At 46.1% G+C, this 22,644-nt stretch overlaps 1 protein-coding gene across 9 annotated transcripts in view; it reads left to right on the forward strand.

The window, feature by feature from the left end:
• pnut (septin 7-like protein pnut) overlaps positions 1–22,644 on the forward strand; it is a 294,459-nt gene that overhangs the window by 129,351 nt on the left and 142,464 nt on the right. Inside the window, exon 1 of one of the 9 annotated variants that reach the window (XM_070095479.1) lies at positions 19,410–19,430. The exons of the other annotated variants lie outside the window; for them this stretch is intronic. Coding sequence (XP_069951580.1) covers positions 19,425–19,430 — 6 coding nt within the window. The 5' untranslated portion in view covers positions 19,410–19,424. Of the gene's footprint in view, positions 1–19,409; positions 19,431–22,644 lie in introns of those variants that run through there. 9 annotated transcript variants of the gene reach the window in all.

Raw genomic sequence — 22,644 nt, forward strand, 5'->3', positions numbered from 1 at the left:
TGCTTCACCCACCTCATGATACTGGCTGCTTCACCCACCTCATGATACTGACTGCTTCCGTAGGTTGTTAAACAGGTCAGAAATTAACGAACTGCATTTTGGAGTAAATACCTGGGTGTTGGTGGACTGGTGTGTGTCGTATCTTGGGTGTTGGTGGACTGGTGTGTGTCGTATCTTGGGTGTTGGTGGACTGGTGTGTGTCGTATCTTGGGTGTTGGTGGACTGGTGTGTGTCGTATCTTGGGTGTTGGTGGACTGGTGTGTGTCGTATCTTGGGTGTTGGTGGACTGGTGTGTGTCGTATCTTGGGTGTTGGTGGACTGGTGTGTGTCGTATCTTGGGTGTTGGTGGACTGGTGTGTGTCATATCTTGGGTGTTAGTGGACTGGTGTGTGTCGTATCTTGGGTGTTAGTGGACTGGTGTGTGTCGTATCTTGGGTGTTGGTGGACTGGTGTGTGTCGTATCTTGGGTGTTGGTGGACTGGTGTGTGTCGTATCTTGGGTGTTGGTGGACTGGTGTGTGTCGTATCTTGGGTGTTGGTGGACTGGTGTGTGTCGTATCTTGGGTGTTGGTGGACTGGTGTGTGTCGTATCTTGGGTGTTAGTGGACTGGTGTGTGTCGTATCTTGGGTGTTGGTGGACTGGTGTGTGTCGTATCTTGGGTGTTAGTGGACTGGTGTGTGTCGTATCTTGGGTGTTAGTGGACTCTTGGGTGTTAGTGGACTGGTGTGTGTCGTATCTTGGGTGTTAGTGGACTGGTGTGTGTCGTATCTTGGGTGTTGGTGGACTGGTGTGTGTCGTATCTTGGGTGTTAGTGGACTGGTGTGTGTCGTATCTTGGGTGTTGGTGGACTGGTGTGTGTCGTATCTTGGGTGTTAGTGGACTGGTGTGTGTCGTATCTTGGGTGTTAGTGGACTCTTGGGTGTTAGTGGACTGGTGTGTGTCGTATCTTGGGTGTTGGTGGACTGGTGTGTGTCGTATCTTGGGTGTTGGTGGACTGGTGTGTGTCGTATCTTGGGTGTTAGTGGACTGGTGTGTGTCGTATCTTGGGTGTTAGTGGACTGGTGTGTGTCGTATCTTGGGTGTTAGTGGACTCTTGGGTGTTAGTGGACTGGTGTGTGTCGTATCTTGGGTGTTGGTGGACTGGTGTGTGTCGTATCTTGGGTGTTGGTGGACTGGTGTGTCGTATCTTGGGTGTTAGTGGACTGGTGTGTGTCGTATCTTGGGTGTTAGTGGACTGGTGTGTGTCGTATCTTGGGTGTTAGTGGACTGGTGTGTGTCGTATCTTGGGTGTTAGTGGACTGGTGTGTGTCGTATCTTGGGTGTTAGTGGACTGGTGTGTGTCGTATCTTGGGTGTTAGTGGACTCTTGGGTGTTAGTGGACTGGTGTGTGTCGTATCTTGGGTGTTAATGGACTGGTGTGTGTCGTATCTTGGGTGTTAGTGGAATGGTGTGTGTCGTATCTTGGGTGTTAGTGGACTGGTGTTGGTCGCATCCTGGGACAAAAGTGACCTAATTTGCCAGAAATGCTCTGCATAACAAGCGGCTTTCTGTATAGAAGTATATCATTGATGTCAGGTAGCTAACCCTGGAGGTAACCTCCAGGAGGTAACCTCCAGGTAGGTCTGTACACCTTGTATGTGTACTTGTTGAAATAAAGATTATTATGTCCAACCACATAAAGGGGGGGGATAATTGCCTAATTCATTTCGTTGGAAACTTGACGCTCATTATATAAAGGGACATTACTGTAATAATAGAGTACTTTCATCTTTTGTTTAATAGTTTAATTTTTCTAATATTGACGTAGAAATATACGAGTGGTGGTGTGAGAGTGGGAGAGGGATAGTTTCCTGAAGCAATAGTGGTATAAGAGAGGAGTGTAGGGTGAGAGAGGCAGTGAGGGGAGGCAGCAGGCGCCTGCTGCCTCCACCCTCACCTTCGACCTTACTTCCTATGTCTGGCCACAGCCACTCCACCATTATTAACACTTGGCTACCCTTAACCACCATGAGGCAAGGAGACAAGGAGAGAGGCGGGAGGGAAGAAAGGAGGTGAGGGAAGGAGGGAGTGGAGAGGCAAAGAGGGAAGAATAGAAGAGAGTAACTAATTAGAGAATCAAGCCAGATATGACAAGTTTTATTCAGCATATAGAATGTTATGAAACAGTGAGTGGTTCAGCAGGAATCATTCACCATCTTATCACTTACTGCACTACTAAAACAATTAGAGAACTGATGACACACCACAAGACAATCAAAATAAAATTAGTAAGGAATTGCAGTGAAATTAATGTAATACACAAATTACGAAACTGATTTATAGTAACTTACACAGTTTCAGCATGAAGGGAGGGCGTTGAAGAGTCGTGGTCCCTTAACACTTATTGAGTTTTCTCAGTGCATTCATCGCTCCCCTTAAGCTTAGATGTCTAGAATATACTAGAAACAGTTACATTCAGAGACGAAACACCGTGAATAAATAAACAAGATGTAATTGTTAAGTCTCGTCAACAACAATTTTACCTCCATAATATTAAATAAATCCTGGAGTGATGCAGGAAGGAGACAGTTTATTTTTTACAGTAAATACACCGCACACACACCTTTTACCTATTGTTGAAAATGGTATAAAATACCAACAAGATGAAGATTAAGATGCATGTGCAGCAGTTGGGTATCACCTACACAGTAGACTTCTTCAGTCAAATACAAAGGGAGCTGCAGTAATGAAATAAGATGAAGTAATGTGTCCATCAACCTTGGACTGGATACTTGATGGACTGATTACGTCATCTTTATTTCATTACTACTCTTCCCTTTGTATTTGACTGAAGAAGCCTACTGTGTAGGTGAAATGTTTTATCAATAAAGATACCCAGCTGTTGCTCATATGTTTTAACCTTCACCTTTAACCTAACTTAAAGAACGTCTGGAGTTTCCTAATATATGAACCTGTTTTTTCTGGTGATATGAGCGGAAGAACTGGAGTTTCCATCACCTCTAGGAAGGATGTGTGTGTGTGCGGGGAGGATGGGGCAGGGAAGAGTATGGTGGTGGGAAAGAAAGGAAAGTGTGGTGGTAGGAAGAGGGAAGGTTGTGTGGCCTTGGTGAGGGAGGATTGAAGTAGTAAGGAGGCAGTTAATGGGAGGGAGGAGGCAGCGAGGGCAACAAGTTTAACAGGGGAGGGGAGTGGAGCCCGGGAAGGCCCTTGTTGGTTGGGGATGAAGGGGGAGTGAGTCATGAGGGAACACAAAAACCTGACTGGGACGTCCCCACTGGGTGGAACTCAGGCCCACCCGCTGCCCTAGCCACCCCAAAAGCCCCCCCCCCCCCACACACACTGGAAATGAGTGTGTTTGGGGAGGGGAGGCTTTCTGGCCAGGACTCACGATACCTGTCAAGAGCTTTCCAGTTTCCTATTGAAGCCCTGTGTGTTGAGGCACAATGCTTTTCTCAGCTCAAAGGAGGTTGAGAAGTCTTGGACCAGCTGGTAGGAAGCTTACCTGGAGTCTCTTCCGTAGGTCACCGCCCGCGCGGCCCGGTCTCAGACCATGCTTCCTGGAAAAGACCCGGGCCAGGACATGTATCGGCGAATCATTCAACTTCAGTCTTACCTGATCTGCCAAGCTGTTAGTGCTCGCCGCCCGTAGTCCACAACCCGGTTGATCTGGAACTGTTTTAGGAAATGTGTCGAGTTCCCTCCTGAAGACAGCTAGGGGTTTGTATGGAGGGGACGTTGAAGGGTCGTGGTCCGTCTCAGTGTACTCATCGCTTCCCTGTCTCTCATCGGAAGTATCCATCAAACACCTTGACTACTGGGAACGCTTGGAAGCACTTGACTTGTACTCACTGGAGCGCAGGCGAGAGAGATGCATCATAGTCTACACCTGGAAGATCTTGGAGGGACTGGTCCCTACTGTGCACACAGAAATCACTCCCTACCTACCTGGAGGGTATTCCGGGGATCAACGCCCCCGCGGCCCGGTCCACGACTAGGCCTCCCGGTGGATCAGGACCTGAACAACGAGGCTGTTACTGCTGGCCGCGCGTAGTCCAACGTACGGACCACAGCATGGCTGATCCGGCACCGACTTTAGGCATCTGTCCAGCTCGCTCTTGAAGACACCTAGAGGTCTACCTGTAATGCCTACGAAAGCAAAAGACTTGGCAGGCGATGCAACATACCCCCAGTGAAAAGTAGGGGCGCCATTAGTACACTTAAGAGAAAACGCTAAGTGTCCGGGGCACAAGACTGTTCAGCAGCCTCCCACCAGCCATAAGGGAAATTACCAATAGACCCCTGGTTGTCTTCAAGAGGAAGCTGGACAGATACCTAAAGTCAGTGCCGGATCAACCGGGCTGTGGCTCGCATGTTGGACTACCAGCAGCAACAGCCTCGTTGATCAGGCCTTGATCCACCAGTAGGCCTGGTTGTGGACCGGGCCGCGGGGGCGTTTATCCCCGGAGTACCCTTCAGGTAGACTTCAGGTATTAGTAGTAATTTCGGTGTGCAGGTTTGGTACTAATCCCTCCAGTATCTCCCAGGAGTAGATTATGAGGCATCTTTCTCGTCGACGATCTAAGGAGTGGGACTTACACAGATGACAACAAGGAAATGAGTGAAATATTGAAATCCCAGTACGACTCTGTGTTTAGTGAACCACTAATCGGTCTGAGGATCGACGACCCAAATGATTTCTTCATGAATGAGCCTCAAAACTCCATAAATGTATGCCAGATTTCCGACATTACCCTAACTCCGATAGATTTCGAAAAAGCCATTGACAACATGCCTATGCACTCAGCCCCGGGCCCAGACTCGTGGAACTCTGTTTTCATTAAGAACTGCAAGAAACCCCTCTCGCGTGCCCTAAGTACACTATGGAGGAGGAGCTTGGACATGGGTGAAATTCCACAGTCACTTAAAACAACGGATATAGCCCCACTCCATAAAGGTGGCAGCAAAGCATTAGCTAAGAACTATAGACCAATAGCTCTGACGTCCCACATCATAAAAATCTTTGAAAGAGTGCTAAGAAGCAGGATTGCAAATCACCTGGATTCCCAAAATCTGCACAATCCAGGGCAACATGGGTTCAGGGCAGGTCGCTCCTGCCTCTCACAGCTACTGGATCACTATGACATGGCCTTGGATGCACTGGAAGAAAATCAGAATGCAGATGTAATATACACAGACTTTGCAAAAGCATTTGACAAATGCGATCATGGCGTAATAGCCCATAAAATACGTGCTAAAGGAATAACTGGGAAAGTGGGGAGATGGATCTTCAACTTCCTAACAAATCGAACACAAAGAGTAGTGGTCAACAGAGTTAAATCGGAGGCTGCCATAGTGAAGAGCTCTGTTCCACAAGGCACAGTACTCGCCCCCATCTTATTCCTTATCCTCATATCAGACATAAACAGAGATATACACCACAGCACCGTATCATCCTTTGCGGATGATACTAGGATCTGCATGAGGCTGTCATCTGCTGAGGACGCGGTTAACCTCCAAGAAGATATAAACAAAGTTTTCCAGTGGGCAACGGTAAACAATATGATGTTCAATGAGGACAAATTCCAACTACTCCGTTATGGAAAACTGGAGGAGATAATAACTAGAACAGAGTATACTACTGACTCCGGTCATACAATAGAGCGGAAAAATAATGTAAGGGACCTGGGAGTAGTAATGTTTGAGGATCTCACTTTCAAGGATCACAACAGTGCCACGATCGCACGTGCAAAGAAAATGATAGGATGGATAATGAAAACTTTCAAAACGAGAGATGCCAAGCCCATGATGATCCTTTTCAAATCACTTGTTCTCTCTAGGCTGGAATACTGCTGTACATTAACATCTCCATTCAAAGCAGGTGAAATCGCAGATCTAGAGAGTGTACAGAGATCCTTTACTGCACGTATAAGTTCTGTCAAGCACCTTAACTACTGGGAACGCTTGGAAGCACTTGACTTGTACTCGTTGGAACGCAGGAGGGAGAGATATATCATAATCTACACTTGGAAAATCTTGGAAGGAATGGTCCCAAATCTGTACACAGAAATCACTCCCTACGAAAGTAAAAGACTGGGCAGGCGATGCAAAATGCCCCCAATAAAAAGTAGGGGCGCCATTGGTACACTAAGAGAAAACATCATAAGTGTCCGGGGCCCAAAACTGTTCAACAGCCTCCCATCAAGCATTAGGGGAATTGCCAATAAACCCCTGGCTGCCTTCAAGAGAGAGCTGGACAGATACCTAAAGTCAGTTCCGGATCAGCCGGGCTGTGGCTCGTACGTTGGACTGCGTGCGGCCAGCAGTAACAGCCTAGTTGATCAGGCCCTGATCCATCGGGAGGCCTGGTCATGGACCGGGCCGCGGGGGCGTTGATCCCCGGAATAACCTCCAGGTAACCTCCAGTGCAGTTCTAGGGACTAAAAAGTGTTTCCAGTAATTTAGGGGCTTGAATGTTTATACGAGCTGTGAATGTTCTCTACATTTTCCAGCTCATCAGTATTCCAGCTTAAAGAAAACGAGTGAAAGCTAAAGAACTTAGGCCAGTTGGCAGGAGACTGAAGAGTCTTAGATCAGCTGGTAGGTTAAAATAATAATAATAATAATTTTCCCTGCCACATGGTACACAGGCTTCACCACGTGTTTGTGCGTGGTGCATGCCCGCGCCTCACACCTTCATATTGTGATATTCCCTCCCAAGGAGCCCATTGTTGAGAGGTTTCCACGACACCTGGGACTAACTCCATGGGTTTCCAGGTCATCTCCTTGGTGCTTCCATGACTTCCTCCTACTGGGCTCTCTTCTACCCGGGGCTCCCCCCCCCCTCTCACAAGGACTTCCTGGGAGGCGGCCAGGATGGACCAGTCGTCATGCTGGAAGAATAGGTGAAACAAGACTGGGTGTGCGTCATGAGGTTTGAAGTTGTACTGACCGTTAACGGCTGCACCAGCCAGCCCAGCCTAGCCCGGCCATTACAGCACTGTTATTGTGGATGTTCCGAGTGGACGAATTTATTGAGCAGTGCCTCTCATCCTGTGAGTGAAGACAGGATGAGTGCCACTGTTCAGTACTGTCTTCATCGTGGCATGTTCACTCTGAGGATGAGTGCCACTGTTCAGTAGACTTACTCTTAGATCAAAATTAAACATACTGCTGTTTATATCTAATTTGGCAGGAAGTTGGTAATTTGGGTGCCTCTTTTTTGTAATAGTTCACACACACACACACACACACACACGAGATTAAGCTCTCGGAGCAGGGAAAGAATGGACCTAGTAGAGACCAGCGAAGAGGTGGAGCCAAGAGCTGTGAATCGACCCTTGCAACCACAAATAGGCGACTACACTGCCCGCGCGCACACTCCTTCGGTTGCAGACTGATGTACTCTAATGTACACACATGATTGTATTCAGACATACACAGAGGAACGCACATCAGGCGTTCAGTAAACATATGCACACGACAAAACTTGTTTTATATGAAATATTTGAATTGTTGAGTGAGGGAGCACTGGAGTGCACTTGTTGACTCACTCTTCCTGAGTACTGAAGTGTTACTCCAGATGTCACGGAGGTGTGCACCTGTTGACTCACTCTTCCTGAGTACCGAAGTCTGCACTTCACCTGTATTTATTGTTTTGTCTTGGACACTTTTGGGATCTGATTTTCATGTGAGGTGAAGGAAGGCTAGTGCAGGTATGGGTGTAGTTGGGTGTGCAGGTGTGTGTAATGTGGGTGTAGCTGGGTGTTCAGGTGTGTGTAGCTGGGTGTTCAGGTGTATGTGGGTGTAGCTGGGTGTGCAGGTGTATGTGGGTGTAGCTGGGTGTGCAGGTGTATGTGGGTGTAGCTGGGTGTGCAGGTGTATGTGGGTGTAGCTGGGTGTGCAGGTGTATGTGGGTGTAGCTGGGTGTGCAGGTGTATGTGGGTGTAGCTGGGTGTGCAGGTGTATGTGGGTGTAGCTGGGTGTGCAGGTGTGTGTAATGTGAGCGTAGCTGGGTGTGCAGGTGTATGTGGGTGTAGCTGGGTGTGCAGGTGTATGTGGGTGTAGCTGGGTGTGCAGGTGTATGTGGGTGTAGCTGGGTGTGCAGGTGTGTGTAATGTGAGCGTAGCTGGGTGTGCAGGTGTAGCTAGGTGTGCAGGTGTATGTGGGTGTAGCTGGGTGTGCAGGTGTGTGTAATGTGAGCGTAGCTGGGTGTGCAGGTGTATGTGGGTGTAGCTGGGTGTGCAGGTGTATGTGGGTGTGCATGTGGGTGTAGCTGAGTGTGCAGGTGTGGCGGGTGTGTGCATATGGGTGTGCAGGTGTGGCGGGTGTGTGCATATGGGTGTGCAGGCGTGGATGTAGCAAGGTGTGCAGGGGTGTGGGAGGCAGGGAGGTTCATCTGTTTGACCTTGAAACACAACCAGCTGGTCACTGCATCCTTCAACTATCCTCACTGTCTCCCCCACACTCCACACCTAGCCTTCTCCACACTCTGCCTCCCCCCCCCCCCCAAATCCAACACCCAGCCTCCTCCACACCCAGCCTCCCCCACATCCCACACTCAACCTTCCCCACATCCCACACCCAGCCTCCCTCACATCCCACACCGAGCCTCCCTCACATCCCACACCCAGCCTCCCACACATTCCACACCCAGCCTCCCACACATTCCACACCCAGCCTCCCCCACATTCCACACCCAGCCTCCCCCACGCTCCACACCCAGCCTCCCCCACACTCCACATGTTGGGAGGGTTCGTGGAGATGTGAATGTTGGAGTTAAACACACTTGTTGGATAGTAACACTTATTTTAGCAGTGTGTGAAAGGGGAGTCCAGCCTGGCCTGTCCTGTTGCCTGGTAGGTTTACGGTGAACTGAGAACGATCACGGGAGCGCAGCGCTCACAACGGCATCACGTGACGTCACACAAGCTAATCACTGAGCCTACCTAGGGGTCATGTATGTAAAACATATGGATGGTACTAACTATGATACTCAGATAAGCTATATAACACATGTAGGGGATCAGTAACTATGCTGACACACAGTTAAGTAGCCCCAACTCTCCCCAAAGTTGGGTCACTAACGTGGCGGCAGAGTTTGAGTTTTGTGCCAAGAAATAGATGACTCAAGAAATCATAATAACGCGATTGAAAACAAATCACGGTACGGGCAGGGAGGAATTGAACTCGCGGTGGCTCTGGGAGGGCAGCCACTATACAATGACTCATACTCTTATAGCACAAGGTATCTTAAGGAGAATCAAAGAAACACTTCAAAAATCACCAGTAGAATTTACAAAAATCACGAATGCTCAAGCAGAGCCAACCAAAATTAAAGTCGGCTCGAGAGTCGTGTTAATATTAATAGGACGTCTGCAGTGTCAAAGCTTGACTAAAAGTTTGTTGGTCCTTATCGAGTTATTGAACAAGTGGTACTTATTGTGTAGTTTTAAAAATAGGTTGGATAAATACATGAGTGGGTGTGATTTGGAAATGACTAACTTGTACTACCAGGTCGGATGCAGTGCCCTTAAGTGACGTGTCTGACCTCACTAGGTCAAAACATTGGCTTAAGCCGGTGGGAGAATTGGACCTGCCTCGCATAGGCCAGTAAGCCTGTTGCAGTGTTCCTTCTTTCTTATGTTCTTATTACCATATAAGTGGTGATAGGTACAAATTTGGAGAAATAAACAGTGGTCAGTATGACCACCAGGCATAAGGGAAATTGCCAATAGACCCCTGGCTGCCTTCAAGACGGAGCTTGATAGATACCTAAAGTCAGTACCTGATCAGCCGGGCTGTGATTCATATGCTGAACTACGTGCGGCCAGCAGTAACAGCCTGGTTGATCAGGCCCTGATCCACCGGGAAGCCTGGTCAAGGACTGGGCCGCGGGGGCGTTGACCCCCTCCCGGAACACCCTCCAGGTAGACCATTTGGTGATATGAAGTTTTGTGACAATATTCATAAGAATTATGACACCCAGACTGGAGAGCTGGTGCTTGACTAACCACCTGACATACAAACGTTTTGACTGTCGTTACTCTGTGCGGTCACGACAGGTGATGGAGTTAAGTGTGAATACTTTGTGTAGCTAAACACTTATTTTAGTCATTGCTTTTCCATATTTGGGTTTTCCTAGACTTGGTATTCTTTGTTGAACTGTATCACCTCAAATTATTTTTGCCATAATGTATAAAAATTGTGCCAGTTCATACATTTAGTTAATTTGTGTGTGTCCTTGTTATTTAGTTAAGATTTTTCTTGTTTAAGAGTTGCTCTGGTATAAACCTTGGTAATAAATACCGACAAGTTGGTTTATGCTTTCAATATGATTTACGAATATGGTATATATGTTTTTATGTCGTACAACATTCTTTTGTATTGTATAGAATCATTGCTTGATATCCGTCTGTGTCGAATCTGTCATTCCGTTCATACTGTAGGTATTGTTCGACCTAGCATGTTGCCAGCTTTCAGTGGTATGTCATGTCACTGGTATATTAAGAGACAGTTACCTAGTGTCATATCTTAGGAATGTGAAGGTTGAGTTTGTCACCCTTAGGTCAGCAACTTAGCCTGTGGAGTTGATATCCCGTCACTGCTCGCTGGCATAACGCAGTTACAACATAGACATCAGTGAGGCAGGACGTGCGGGTAGACTGCACAACAATTCTTATCAATAAACCCAGGTAGAGCAGTTGTGAATTCTTTAAAGCCTCCATTTATCATAAAGAACCCACTGAGAGTAGAGAGACTCTCGAAACTCATCTGAGGTAAAGGTAACAAACATACTGGAGTGAGAGGAGGAGGGAGGAAGTGCAAAATAAATCCAATGAAAACAGTAATATCGTGGACACAATAAGAGAACATTATATCAACATCTGTGATGCTAGACTATTCAGCATCTTACCAGAAGATATCAGAAAAGCTGGACAGGAATCTGGATAAGTATATTCACCACATGCCAGATAAACCAGGTTGTATGGATATATCGGCCAGCAGCAACAGCCTGGTTGACCAGGCACGCCGTAGACGAGCCTTCCCGAGGCCAGGCTTTGGGAGTAGAAAATTCTCAAAACTCATGAAAAGTATAGAGTGAATAGCTTTGATTGCTTTCTGACTGTGACTTGTCGGAGATAAACTGTAAGATAAGAGGCACTGAGGATCCAGGGGAACAACCTTATGAAAGCATTTTGAAAGTTAACATTTGCTAAACACTTCAGCTAATACAGGCAGGGCATGATGAGTACACTATTAGAAAAGTCTGTAAATGCAAGGGGACCAAGACTCTTCACGCTCCCTTCACGCATGAGAGGAAATTAACAAATACCCCTGGCTGTCTTTAAGTTCACGGCTATTCCTGATCAGTTGGGATGTGGTGGATGCGTTGGTCTGCGTACAATTGTTACCAACAACCTGGTCGATCAGGCCAGCGCCCGGAACGCCTGGTTTGGGGCCGGGCCTCGGGGGCAGTGACCCCCGAAATCAGTTATAGGTGATCTACAGGCAAGATGCATGTTTGTGCTCTGTAATGACTATCTCAGCCTGCCTAAGACTGGTATGGGAGGGAGAGACCCCCTGCTATGTTGTGCTACGCCATCCTTCTCCCTCCCCTCCCAGAGTAGTGAGCATCCCTCCCCAGCAGGGTACACCAACCTGCCAGCCGAGTTGTGTACCCTGAATAGCAGTGTTTAAAGCAGGCACCACGTGGGGAAACCCGGCCTCTCCCAACTCTCCTACCTTCATTTTCCCCCCTTGATATTTATGTATTACTTGTTCTCTTCCCTTGATTCTCCTCCACACTTTCTCCTTCCCTTAACTCTTCCGTACCACTTCTCTCTCTCCCTTGATTTTTATATTCCTCCCCTTCCTCCCAATCCCCACACAAACCTCTCATCCTCATCACCCCTGCCATGGGGCCATCCCCTGGTCATCCCCCTGGAGGCCTGGTCACAGACTGGGCCGCGGGGGCGTTGACCCCCGGAACTCTCTCCAGGTAAACTCCAGGTATATATATATATATTATATATATATATATATATATATATATATATATATATATATATATATATATATATATATATATATATATATATGGGTCGTTCTTTCATCTCTCGTCCACCACGCGAAAGGGGTTTCTTGTGTTCGTTAAGAACTGCAAGAAACCCCTTTCGCGTGCCCTAAGTATACTATGGAGGAGGAGTTTAGACATGGGTGAAATACCACAATCACTAAAAACAAAAGATATAGCTGCACTCCATAAAGGTGGCAGCAAAGCATTAGCTAAGAACTACAGACCGATGGCTCCAACATTCCACATCATAAAAGTCTTTGAAAGAGTGCTAAGAAGCACGACTGCAAAGCACTTTGATTCCCAAAAACTGCGCAATCCAGGGCAACATGGGTTCAGAGCAGGTCGCCCCTGCCTCTCGCAACTACTGGATCATTATGATATGCACTGGAAGAAAACTAGAATTCAGATGTAATATACACAGACTTTGCAAAGCGTTTGACAAGTGCGATCATGGCGTAATAGCGCACAAAATACGTGCTAAAGGAATAACTGGGAAAGTGGGGAGATGGATCTTCAACTTTCTAACCAATCGAACAGAGTAATTGTCAACAGAATTAAATCGGAAGCTGCCATAGTGAAGAGCTCTGTTCCACAAGACACATTACTCGCCCCCGTCCTGTTCCTCATCCTCATATCAGACAGATGTAATCCACGTCACAATGTTATCTTTTGCAGACGATACTAGGATCTGCATGAGACTGCCATCTATTGAGGACACGGTTAACCACCAAGTTTTCCAATGGGCAACGGAAAAACAATATGATGTTCAATGAAAAATTCCAGCTACTCCGTTATGGTAAGCTGGAGGAGATAATAACTAGAACCGAGTATACTACAAACTCTTATCATACAGTAGAGCGGAAAAATAATGAGGGACCTGGGAGTGGTAATGTCTGAGGATCTCGCTTTCAAAGATCACAACATTGCCACGATCACAACTGCAAAGAAAATGATAGGATGGATAATGAGTACATTAACATCTCCGTTCAAAGCAGGTGAAATTGCAGATCTAGAAATTGTACAGAGATCCTTTACTGCACGTATAAGTTCTATCAAGCACCTCAACTACTGGGAACTCTTGGAAGCACTTGACTTGTACTCGCTGGAACGCAGGCGAGAGAGATGTATCATAATCTACATTTGGAAAATCCTAGAAGGAATGATCCCGAATCTTAACACACAAATCACTCTCTACGAAAGTAAAAGACTGTGAAGGCGGTGCAAAATACTTCCAATTAAAAGTAGGGGCGCCAGTGGTACACTAAGAGAAAACACCATAAGTATCTGGGGTCCTAGACTGTTCAACAGCCTCCCACCAAGTATAAGGGAAATTACCAATAGGCCCCTGGCTGCCTTCAAAAGGGAGCTGGACAGATAATTAAAGTCGGCGCCGGATCAGCCGGGCTGTGGTTCATACGTTGGACTACGTGCGGCCAGCAGTAACAGCCTGGTTGATCAGGCCCTGATCCACCAAGAGGCCTGGTCGTGGACCTGACCGCGGGGGCATTGACCCCCAGAATACACTCCAGGTAGACTAGCAGCGGCAAGTCAGAGAGACCACACGAGACCATCACGACCAGCCACACTCGTCTGCATTTAAATTGTTTTAGAGCAGTCGTTTGAGCATGCCTCTCGTCACCATATATTAGTCTTCTACCACCTGTCACAACACACCTGCAGATATGAACGTTTCCTGGTTTTGCCCAGTCAAACCTGCACATATAAACCGTAAACTTGTATGAGTCATTGAAAAGTTATGCTGGCAATAGTGATGACAAAGCATTCACACACCGAGGCTCTTACATGTTGCTAACAAGACCAGTGACCAAGTTTACTGCTACCCAAACTTGAAGATGACTTAGTAGCAGGAAGACCATGCCAGCGCCACCTGCCTGACCACTAATAGTAACTCACATGTTAGTCACCCCACTAATTTGTACAAAAAATAAAATTTGCATGTGCCATGTAAGGGTTTTATTGTGGTAAAATCAAGTTCAGGCACCTGTGTGTGTGTTTTTGACAGGCCAGGGTGGCTCCAGTCTTAACACTTGACTATTTTTTGACAAAAAGATTGAGTACTGTTCCACTGATGAAAATTAGACACATGTGCAACATCTGGGTATCTTTATTGTAGACGTTGCACCATCCAGTGGCTTTGTCAGTACAAATTCAAGGGCATAATTGGAGGACAGTGCAATTGTACATAGTTCTAATATCTTCCAGTTATGTCATTGAATTTGTATTGATAAAGCCACTGGATGGCGAAACGTTTACAATAAAAATACCTAAGTGTTGCACACGTGTCTAATTTTCATCTTGTCGGTATTTTATACTATTCATGTAGATACTGTTCCACTGCTGCTCGGAAGTGTTTAGACTTTAGATGGTTTGTGGCAGCTCCTTAGGCTCACAGCCTAAGGAGCCGGGCTCCATTCTGGGGCGTGTGGTGAGATGTGAATGTTTCCGTTTGCCTGTTGCCCCTGTTAAGCTAACGGTAAATAATTGCCTGGGTGATGGGTGACGGTCGTGGGTCACATCCTGGGGAGATGAGCAAAAGACTCCTAGTGGAAATAACCTGCTTTAAGTGGCTTTCTTGAGTTCTCGTATTAACCCTCTGGATAATCTAGTAAAATTTGATAAAATCCGTATTGTGTTGCTACAGTAGGAGAGGGAGCACCCGCAAGACAGCTTCCTCTGGACGCCCACCACAGCTGCTACAGTCGAAGCTTCAGTGTAACATGTACCATTGTTTACATAAATGGTATGCAATACCGACAAGATAAAGAATTACACATGTGCAACATATGGGTGTTTTTATTTGTAGATGTTTCGTGAAGAATTACATTCAAAAGATGAGGTAATCAGTCCTAGGTACAGGTTATTAGTGATTTGCTCCGGTCAAGGTATTGTAACTTACTATTTTTATGTAGTCTTGAAATTGACAGATAAACCCAGAAAATGTATAAACGAAATTTCATTGGATAAACCACGACCTCGTTGATCAAGCCCTGATACACCGGGAGGCCTGGTCATGGACCGGGCCGCGGGGGCGTTGATCCCGGAATACCCTCCACGTAGACTCCAGGTAGGTAGACGAAGAGTGGTAGTAAAAAAATCTAGTTTTAGTAAAGGAAAAAAGCTCACTTCACCAAGATACGGTCTTAGAACCGTCACTGTTTACTTACACTGCACCAAGACACTACTGAAACAATTGCCACGGCAGGCTTTCTGTTCACAAATTACATCTTGCTAAGCTTTCTTGTTCATAAATTGCATCTTGCTAAGCTTTCTTGTCCATAAATTACATCTTGCTAGGCTTTCTTATTCACAAAGTATATCTTCCTTATCCACAAAGTATACTCATCTTTCTTGTCCACAAAGTATAAAAAAAATTTTCATGACACGTGTAACTATGGGACATTTTATGGTCATTATGAAAATAAAAACAGTGAGGCTTCCAGAACCCCCACTGTTTTTATCTTCATAATGACCTTAAAATGTCCCATAGTTACACATGTGCCATGAACAAAATTTTTTTTACTTTGTGGACAAGAAAGATGAGTATACTTTGTGGATAAGGGAAATATGCTTTGTGGACAAGAAAGCCTAGCAAGATGTAATTTATGGACAAGAAAGCCGGGCAAGATGTAATTTATGGACAAGAAAACCAGGCAAGATGTAATTTATGGACAAGAAAGCCGGGCAAGATGTAATTTATGGACAAGAAAACCTGGCAAGATGTAATTTATGGACAAGAAAGCCTGGCAAGGTGTAATTTATGGACAAGAAAGCCTGGCAAGATGTAATTTATGGACAAGAAAGCCTGGCAAGATGTAATTTCTGGACAAGAAAGCCTGGCAAGATGCAATTTATGGACAAGAAAGCCTGGCAAGATGTAATTTATGGACAAGAAAGCCTGGCAAGATGCAATTTATGGACAAGAAAGCCTGGCAAGATGCAATTTATGGACAAGAAAGCCTGGCAAGATGTAATTTATGGACAAGAAAGCCTGGCAAGATGTAATTTATGGACAAGAAAGCCTGGCAAGATGTAATTTATGGACAAAGCTGGGCAAGATGTAATTTATGGACAAGAAAGCCGGGCAAGATGTAATTTATGGACAAGAAAGCCGGGCAAGATGTAATTCATGGACAAGAAAGCCGGGCAAGATGTAATTTATGGACAAGAAAGCCTGGCAAGCTGTAATTTATGGACAAGAAAGCCGGACAAGATGTAATTTATGGACAAGAAAGCCGGGCAAGATGTAATTTATGGACAAGAAAGCCTGGCAAGATGTAATTTGTGGACAAGAAAGCCTGGCAAGATGTAATTTGTGGACAAGAAAGCCTGGCAAGATGTAATTTATGGACAAGAAAGCCTGGCAAGATGTAATTTGTGGACAAGAAAGCTTAGCAAGATGTAATTTGTGGACAAGAAAGCCTAGCAAGATGTAATTTGTGGACAAGAAAGCCTAGCAAGATGTAATTTGTGGACACGAAAGCTTAGCAAGATGTAATTTGTGGACACGAAAGCCTAGCAAGATGTAATTTGTGGACAAGAAAGCCTAGCAAGATGTAATTTGTGGACAAGAAAGCCTAGCAAGATGTAATTTGTGAAGAAAGCCTGGCAAGATGTAATTTGTGAACAAGAAAGCCTAGCAAGATGTAATTTGTGAACAAGAAAGCCTAGCAAGATGTAATTTGTGAACAAGAAAGCCTGCCGTGGCAATTGTTTCAGTAGTACATGCTGAAAATGTACCGGATAACAGCAAAGTCTTACATTGGAAAGCAGAACGACGTTCAGCTGTGACAAACTGCAGCTTAAATAGGGAAAGAAAGAATTTGTAACGAGCACAGGACACCAAATTAAGTCAGGGAGGGAATTGGTAAATGGCCTAGAGATAAGAATATGAAACTACCAGTCATTTAAAAAAGTGAAAAACTGTAACCAAGGCCAGGAACACGTCAGGTTGTATTCTGAGAACTTTCAAAACAATAGGTGCCGTTGTATTAATGTTACTTATTAAAGCACTTATACACCCTTATTAAAACAATTACACTCTCACGTCTGGGGCATTGTTTTGTGCTCACAGATAATTTCAAGGCAGAGGAAATATCGAGAGCTACAAAATGTACCGAAATCTTTTACTGTATCGTAGAGAACCAATAAATGTAAAATAAAGAATAAATAAATATAGAAAAACCCCCACCCAAAAGGAGGAGGCGAGATACCATAGACACAGTTTGAACACTGTCAACATTCGTGATCAGAGACTCTTCAACCTCCTACCAACACATGTAAGAAATATATCCACAATAAATGTAAAAGTTTTCAAGTAGAAACTGGGCAAGTTTGTGATACAGAAAGTGCTGGAGTAGTCCAATTTTGATGGCTATGTAGGTCTGCTGATCGCAGGCTGTAACAGTCTGCTTCATCAAACAGGTAAAAGGAAAACCAAGTACAGGCCGAGTAATGAGAAAGAACTTTTAAAATAGCAACGGTTATATTACACAGTGTTTAGGTGCAAAGATTAGTGATAAGGAAAGCATATATATAATGTCGTGCCGTATAGGTAAAACTGGTCAATTAACAAGAACTCGTTTAAAATTAAATTTTTTTCTAAAATATTCTCTTATACATTTAAAGATATATTTTTTCATACATGTTAATGTAAAACCTTAGAACCTTAGAAAACTTACCCAACCATATTACAACAAGCTCAGTTTAATTTAGCCTAATCCAACTAAATGTATTTTAGATAAGTTTACAATAATTTAATAATAAAGAAACACAGTGAAATATATTTTTTTCGTTAGGTTCAGAATGATTTTTGCGAAATTATTTCATACACAAATTCTCGCTTGCCTTGTTCGGCAAGAGCCAAAATCGCAGGTTTTACCTATTCGGCGCTGTATAGCCCTTGTGGCTTAGCGCTTCTTTTTTTATTATAATAATAATACCTATTCGGCACGACATATATATAATCACTTGAACATCAAAATGGTATACAATACCGATCTGAGGGGGACATGACCTCTCAGTGGCTACACTCTCACTACTACTACTACTACTACTACTACTACTACTACTACTACTACTACTACTCTGCACCTCTCCTTCCGACAGTATTTAAGTCTCCGCACTGTCGCTTGATCTTCAGATAGTTCCTGACTATGGAACTGAACTTCTCCAGGCTGAGGGACTGACAACCACAAATTCTACGACTTCAAGGGTGATGGACTGATTACATCGTCTTCACATCTCTACTGTTCCTGCCTACTTTCTGTATTCGACTGAAGAAGCCTACTGTGTAGGCGAAACGTTTCGGAATAAAGTTGCCTAACTGTTGCCTATGTGTCATACCTACCATAATCACTTGGTACCTGGCTGTTATATTAAAGCATTGTGCTCCTCTCCGTTCTTTCTGGCAATAGGGTTTATTAGTGGTTCCCAGCCTCACCACTACCCAGCTCTTCCCAGGAACGTACACACACCACTCCTCCCAGAGTTGTACTTACATGTGCTTAATGTTTGTCACTTTCAGCATACGTATAAATGGGGGGAATTTCATAAGTGTTATGTCAGTTGTGGCTTGAAGGCGGCGGCTGCGGCGGCGGCTGCGGCGGCGGCTGCGGCGGCTGCGGCTGCTGCTGCTGCTGCTGCTGCTGCTGCGGCTGCTGCTGCTGCGGCTGTTGCTGCTGCTGCGGCTGCTGCTGCTGCTGCTGCTGCTGCGGCTGCTGCTGCTGCGGCTGCTGCTGCTGCGGCTGCTGCTGCTGCTGCTGCTGCGGCTGCTGCTGCTGCGGCTGCTGCGGCGGCTGCTGCTGCTGCGGCGGCTGCTGCTGCTGCTGCTGCTGCTGCTGCTTTTGCTGCTGCTGCTTTTGCTGCTGCTGCTTTTGCTGCTGCTGCTTTTGCTGCTGCTGCTTTTGCTGCTGCTGCTTTTGCTGCTGCTGCTTTTGCTGCTGCTGCTTTTGCTGCTGCTGCTGCTGCTGCTGCTGCTGCTGCTTTTGCTGCTGCTGCTGCTGCTGCTGCTGCCGCTGCCGCTGCCGCCGCCGCCGCCGCCGCCGCCAAGTGTCACTTACCCCCAGGAAGCAACCTACACTTTCTCTTCCGTTTTCAAAATTAAAACGCACGTACGTACGTAGTAGTAGTGGCCAACTTTACCTCAAGAGAACCTAAGGTTATCATCAGTGGAGTAAGTGGTTGGCGTAGTGGTGGATTGGCCAGTACACAACCACTACTTAGATCACTGTCTTCCCACCTGCTTCGCTTGCTAAGTGAACACCTGTCGGCCTGCCACCACAGCCTGTTGGATCAAGAACATCTGTAGCTAAACAGTCTACTCTTATATATGAAGGTAGGTTGTTATAGAGTCGTGGATACTTTGTGTCCCGGTCTACTGTGGCACCTCTTGTAGCTACTCTGTACCTTTACTGGGCCACCTGTTCTTGTGAAATGGTAGGTGAAGGTCCAGCAGGTCTTCTGGGTCTCTCCTCTTGTTTTCCCCTTCACACACACACACTCTCTCTCTCTCTCTCTCTCTCTCTCTCTCTCTCTCTCTCTCTCTCTCTCTCTCTCTCTCTCTCTCTCTCTCTCTCTCTCTCTCTCTCTCTCTCTCTCTCCCTCTCTCTCTTTTACACAGGGTTTGACAAGGTTAGTTAAGGATCACTAGCTTTATTGACAAGTTATTTACAGGTTAAGGATTACACACACACACACACACACACACACACACACACACACACACACACACACACACACACCTCTTGTAACAGGGAGATTGCCTGAGGCATGGAAGACAGCAAATGTAGTCCCAATCTTTAAAAAAGGAGACAGACATGAAGCATTAAACTACAGACCAGTGTCACTGACATGTATAGTATGCAAAATCATGGAGAAGATTATCAGGAGAAGAGTGGTGGAACACCTAGAAAGGAACGATCTCATCAACAGCAGCCAACATGGTTTCAGGGACGGGAAATCCTGTGTCACAAACCTACTGGAGTTCTATGACATGGTGACAGCAGTAAGACAAGAGAGAGAGGGGTGGGTGGATTGCATTTTCTTGGACTGCAAGAAGGCGTTTGACACAGTTCCACACAAGAGAGAGGGGCAAAAACTGGAGGACCAAGCAGAGATAACAGGGAAGGCACTACAATGGATCAGGGAATACTTGTCAGGAAGACAGCAGCGAGTCATGGTACGTGGCGAGGTATCAGAGTGGGCACCTGTGACCAGCGGGGTCCCACAGGGGTCAGTCCTAGGACCAGTGCTGTTTCTGGTATTTGTGAACGACATGACGGAAGGAATAGACTCTGAGGTGTCCCTGTTTGCAGATGACGTGAAGTTCAGAAGAATTCATTCGATCGAAGACCAGGCAGAACTCCAAAGGGATCTGGACAGACTGCAAACCTGGTCCAGCAATTGGCTCCTGGAGTTCAATCCCACCAAGTGCAAAGTCATGAAGATTGGGGAAGGGCAAAGAAGACCGCAGACGGAGTACAGTCTAGGGGGCCAGAGACTACAAACCTCACTCAAGGAAAAAGATCTTGGGGTGAGTATAACACCAGGCACATCTCCTGAAGCGCACATCAACCAAATAACTGCTGCAGCATATGGGCGCCTAGCAAACCTCAGAACAGCATTCCGACATCTTAATAAGGAATCATTCATGACCCTGTACACCGTGTACGTTAGGCCTATATTGGAGTATGCGGCACCAGTTTGGAACCCACACCTAGCCAAGCACGTAAAGAAACTAGAGAAAGTGCAACGGTTTGCAACAAGACTAGTCCCAGAGCTAAGGGGTATGTCCTACGAGGAGAGGTTAAGGGAAATCAACCTGACGACACTGGAGGACAGGAGAGATAGGGGGGACATGATAACGACATACAAAATACTGAGAGGAATTGACAAGGTGGACAAAGACAGGATGTTCCAGAGATTGGGCACAGAAACAAGGGGACACAGTTGGAAGCTGAAGACACAGATGAATCACAGGGATGTTAGGAAGTATTTCTTCAGCCACAGAGTAGTCAGTAAGTGGAATAGTTTGGGAAGCGATGTAGTGGAGGCAGGATCCATACATAGCTTTAAGCAGAGGTATGATAAAGCTCACGGCTCAGGGAGAGTGACCTAGTAGCGATCAGTGAAGAGGCGGGGCAAGGAGCTCGGACTCGACCCCCGCAACCTCAACTAGATGAGTACAACTAGGTGAGTACACACACACACACACACACACACACACACACACACACACACACACACACACACACACACACACACACACACACACACACACACACACCTTCATTTACGTCCCCGTCCTTCCCTGTCAATGGTCGTAGTATGCTACTGCGGTGCTGCGTTACTTATACTGATGAGAATTCGGCGCTTTTCTCAGCGTGATACTTATGATTTGATGGTGTGTGTATTCACCTATATGTTGTTCTTGGGGTCGAGTTTAAGCTCCTGGCCCCGTCTCTTTGCTGGTCGCCATCATGTTTACTCTCCTGGTTGTCTTCAAGAGGGAGCTGGACAGATACCTAAAGTCAGTGCCATATCAGCCGGGCTGTGGTTCGTACGTTGGACTAAGTGCTGCCAGCAGTAACAGCCTCGTTGATTCTCAGGTTTGCCAGGCGCCCTTATGCTGCAGCAGTTATTTGGTTGATGTGTGCCTCCGGTGACGTGCTCGGTGTTATGGTCACCCCAAGATCTTTCTCCTTGAGTGAGGTCTGTAGTCTTTGTCCACCTAGCCTATACTCTGTCTGCGGTCTTCTTTGCCCCTCCCCAATCTTCATGACTTTGCATTTGGCAGGGTTGAATTCGAGAAGCCAATTTCTGGACCACGTGTCCACGTTGTGTGTGTGTGTGTGTGTACTCACCTATTTGTACTCACCTATTTGTGGTTGCAGGGGTCGAGTCCTAGCTCCTGGCCCCGCCTCTTCACCGGTTCTACTAGACCCTCTCTCTCCCCGCTCCATGAGCTTTATCAAACCTCGTCTTAAAACTGTGTATGGTTCCTGCCTCCACTACGTCATTTTCTAGGCTATTCCACTGCCTTACAACTCTATGACTGAAGAAATACTTCCTACTATCTCTCTGACTCATTTGTGTCTTCAACTTCCAATTGTGGCCTCTTGTTTCTGTGTCCCCTCCCTGGAACATCCTGTCCTTGTCCACCTTGTCTATTCCACGCAGTATTTTATATGTCGTTATCACGTCTCCCCTGACCCTCCTGTCCTCCAGTGTCGTCAGGCCGATTTCCCTTAATCTTTCTTCATAGGACATTCCCCTTAGCTCTGGAACTAACCTTGTTGCAAACCTTTGTACTTTCTCTAGTTTCTTGACGTGCTTTATCAAGTGCGGGTTCCAAACAGGTGCTGCATACTCCAGTATGGGCCTGACATACACGGTGTACAGTGTCTTGAATGATTCCTTACTAAGGTGTCAGAATGCTGTTCTCAGGTTTGCCAGGCGCCCATATGCTGCAGCAGTTATCTGATTGATGTGTGCTTCCGGAGACATGCTCGGTGTTATACTCACCCCAAGATCTTTCTCCTTGAGTGAGG

Source organism: Cherax quadricarinatus, chromosome 50 (genome assembly GCF_038502225.1).
Source record: "Cherax quadricarinatus isolate ZL_2023a chromosome 50, ASM3850222v1, whole genome shotgun sequence".
Classification (NCBI taxonomy): domain Eukaryota; kingdom Metazoa; phylum Arthropoda; class Malacostraca; order Decapoda; family Parastacidae; genus Cherax; species Cherax quadricarinatus.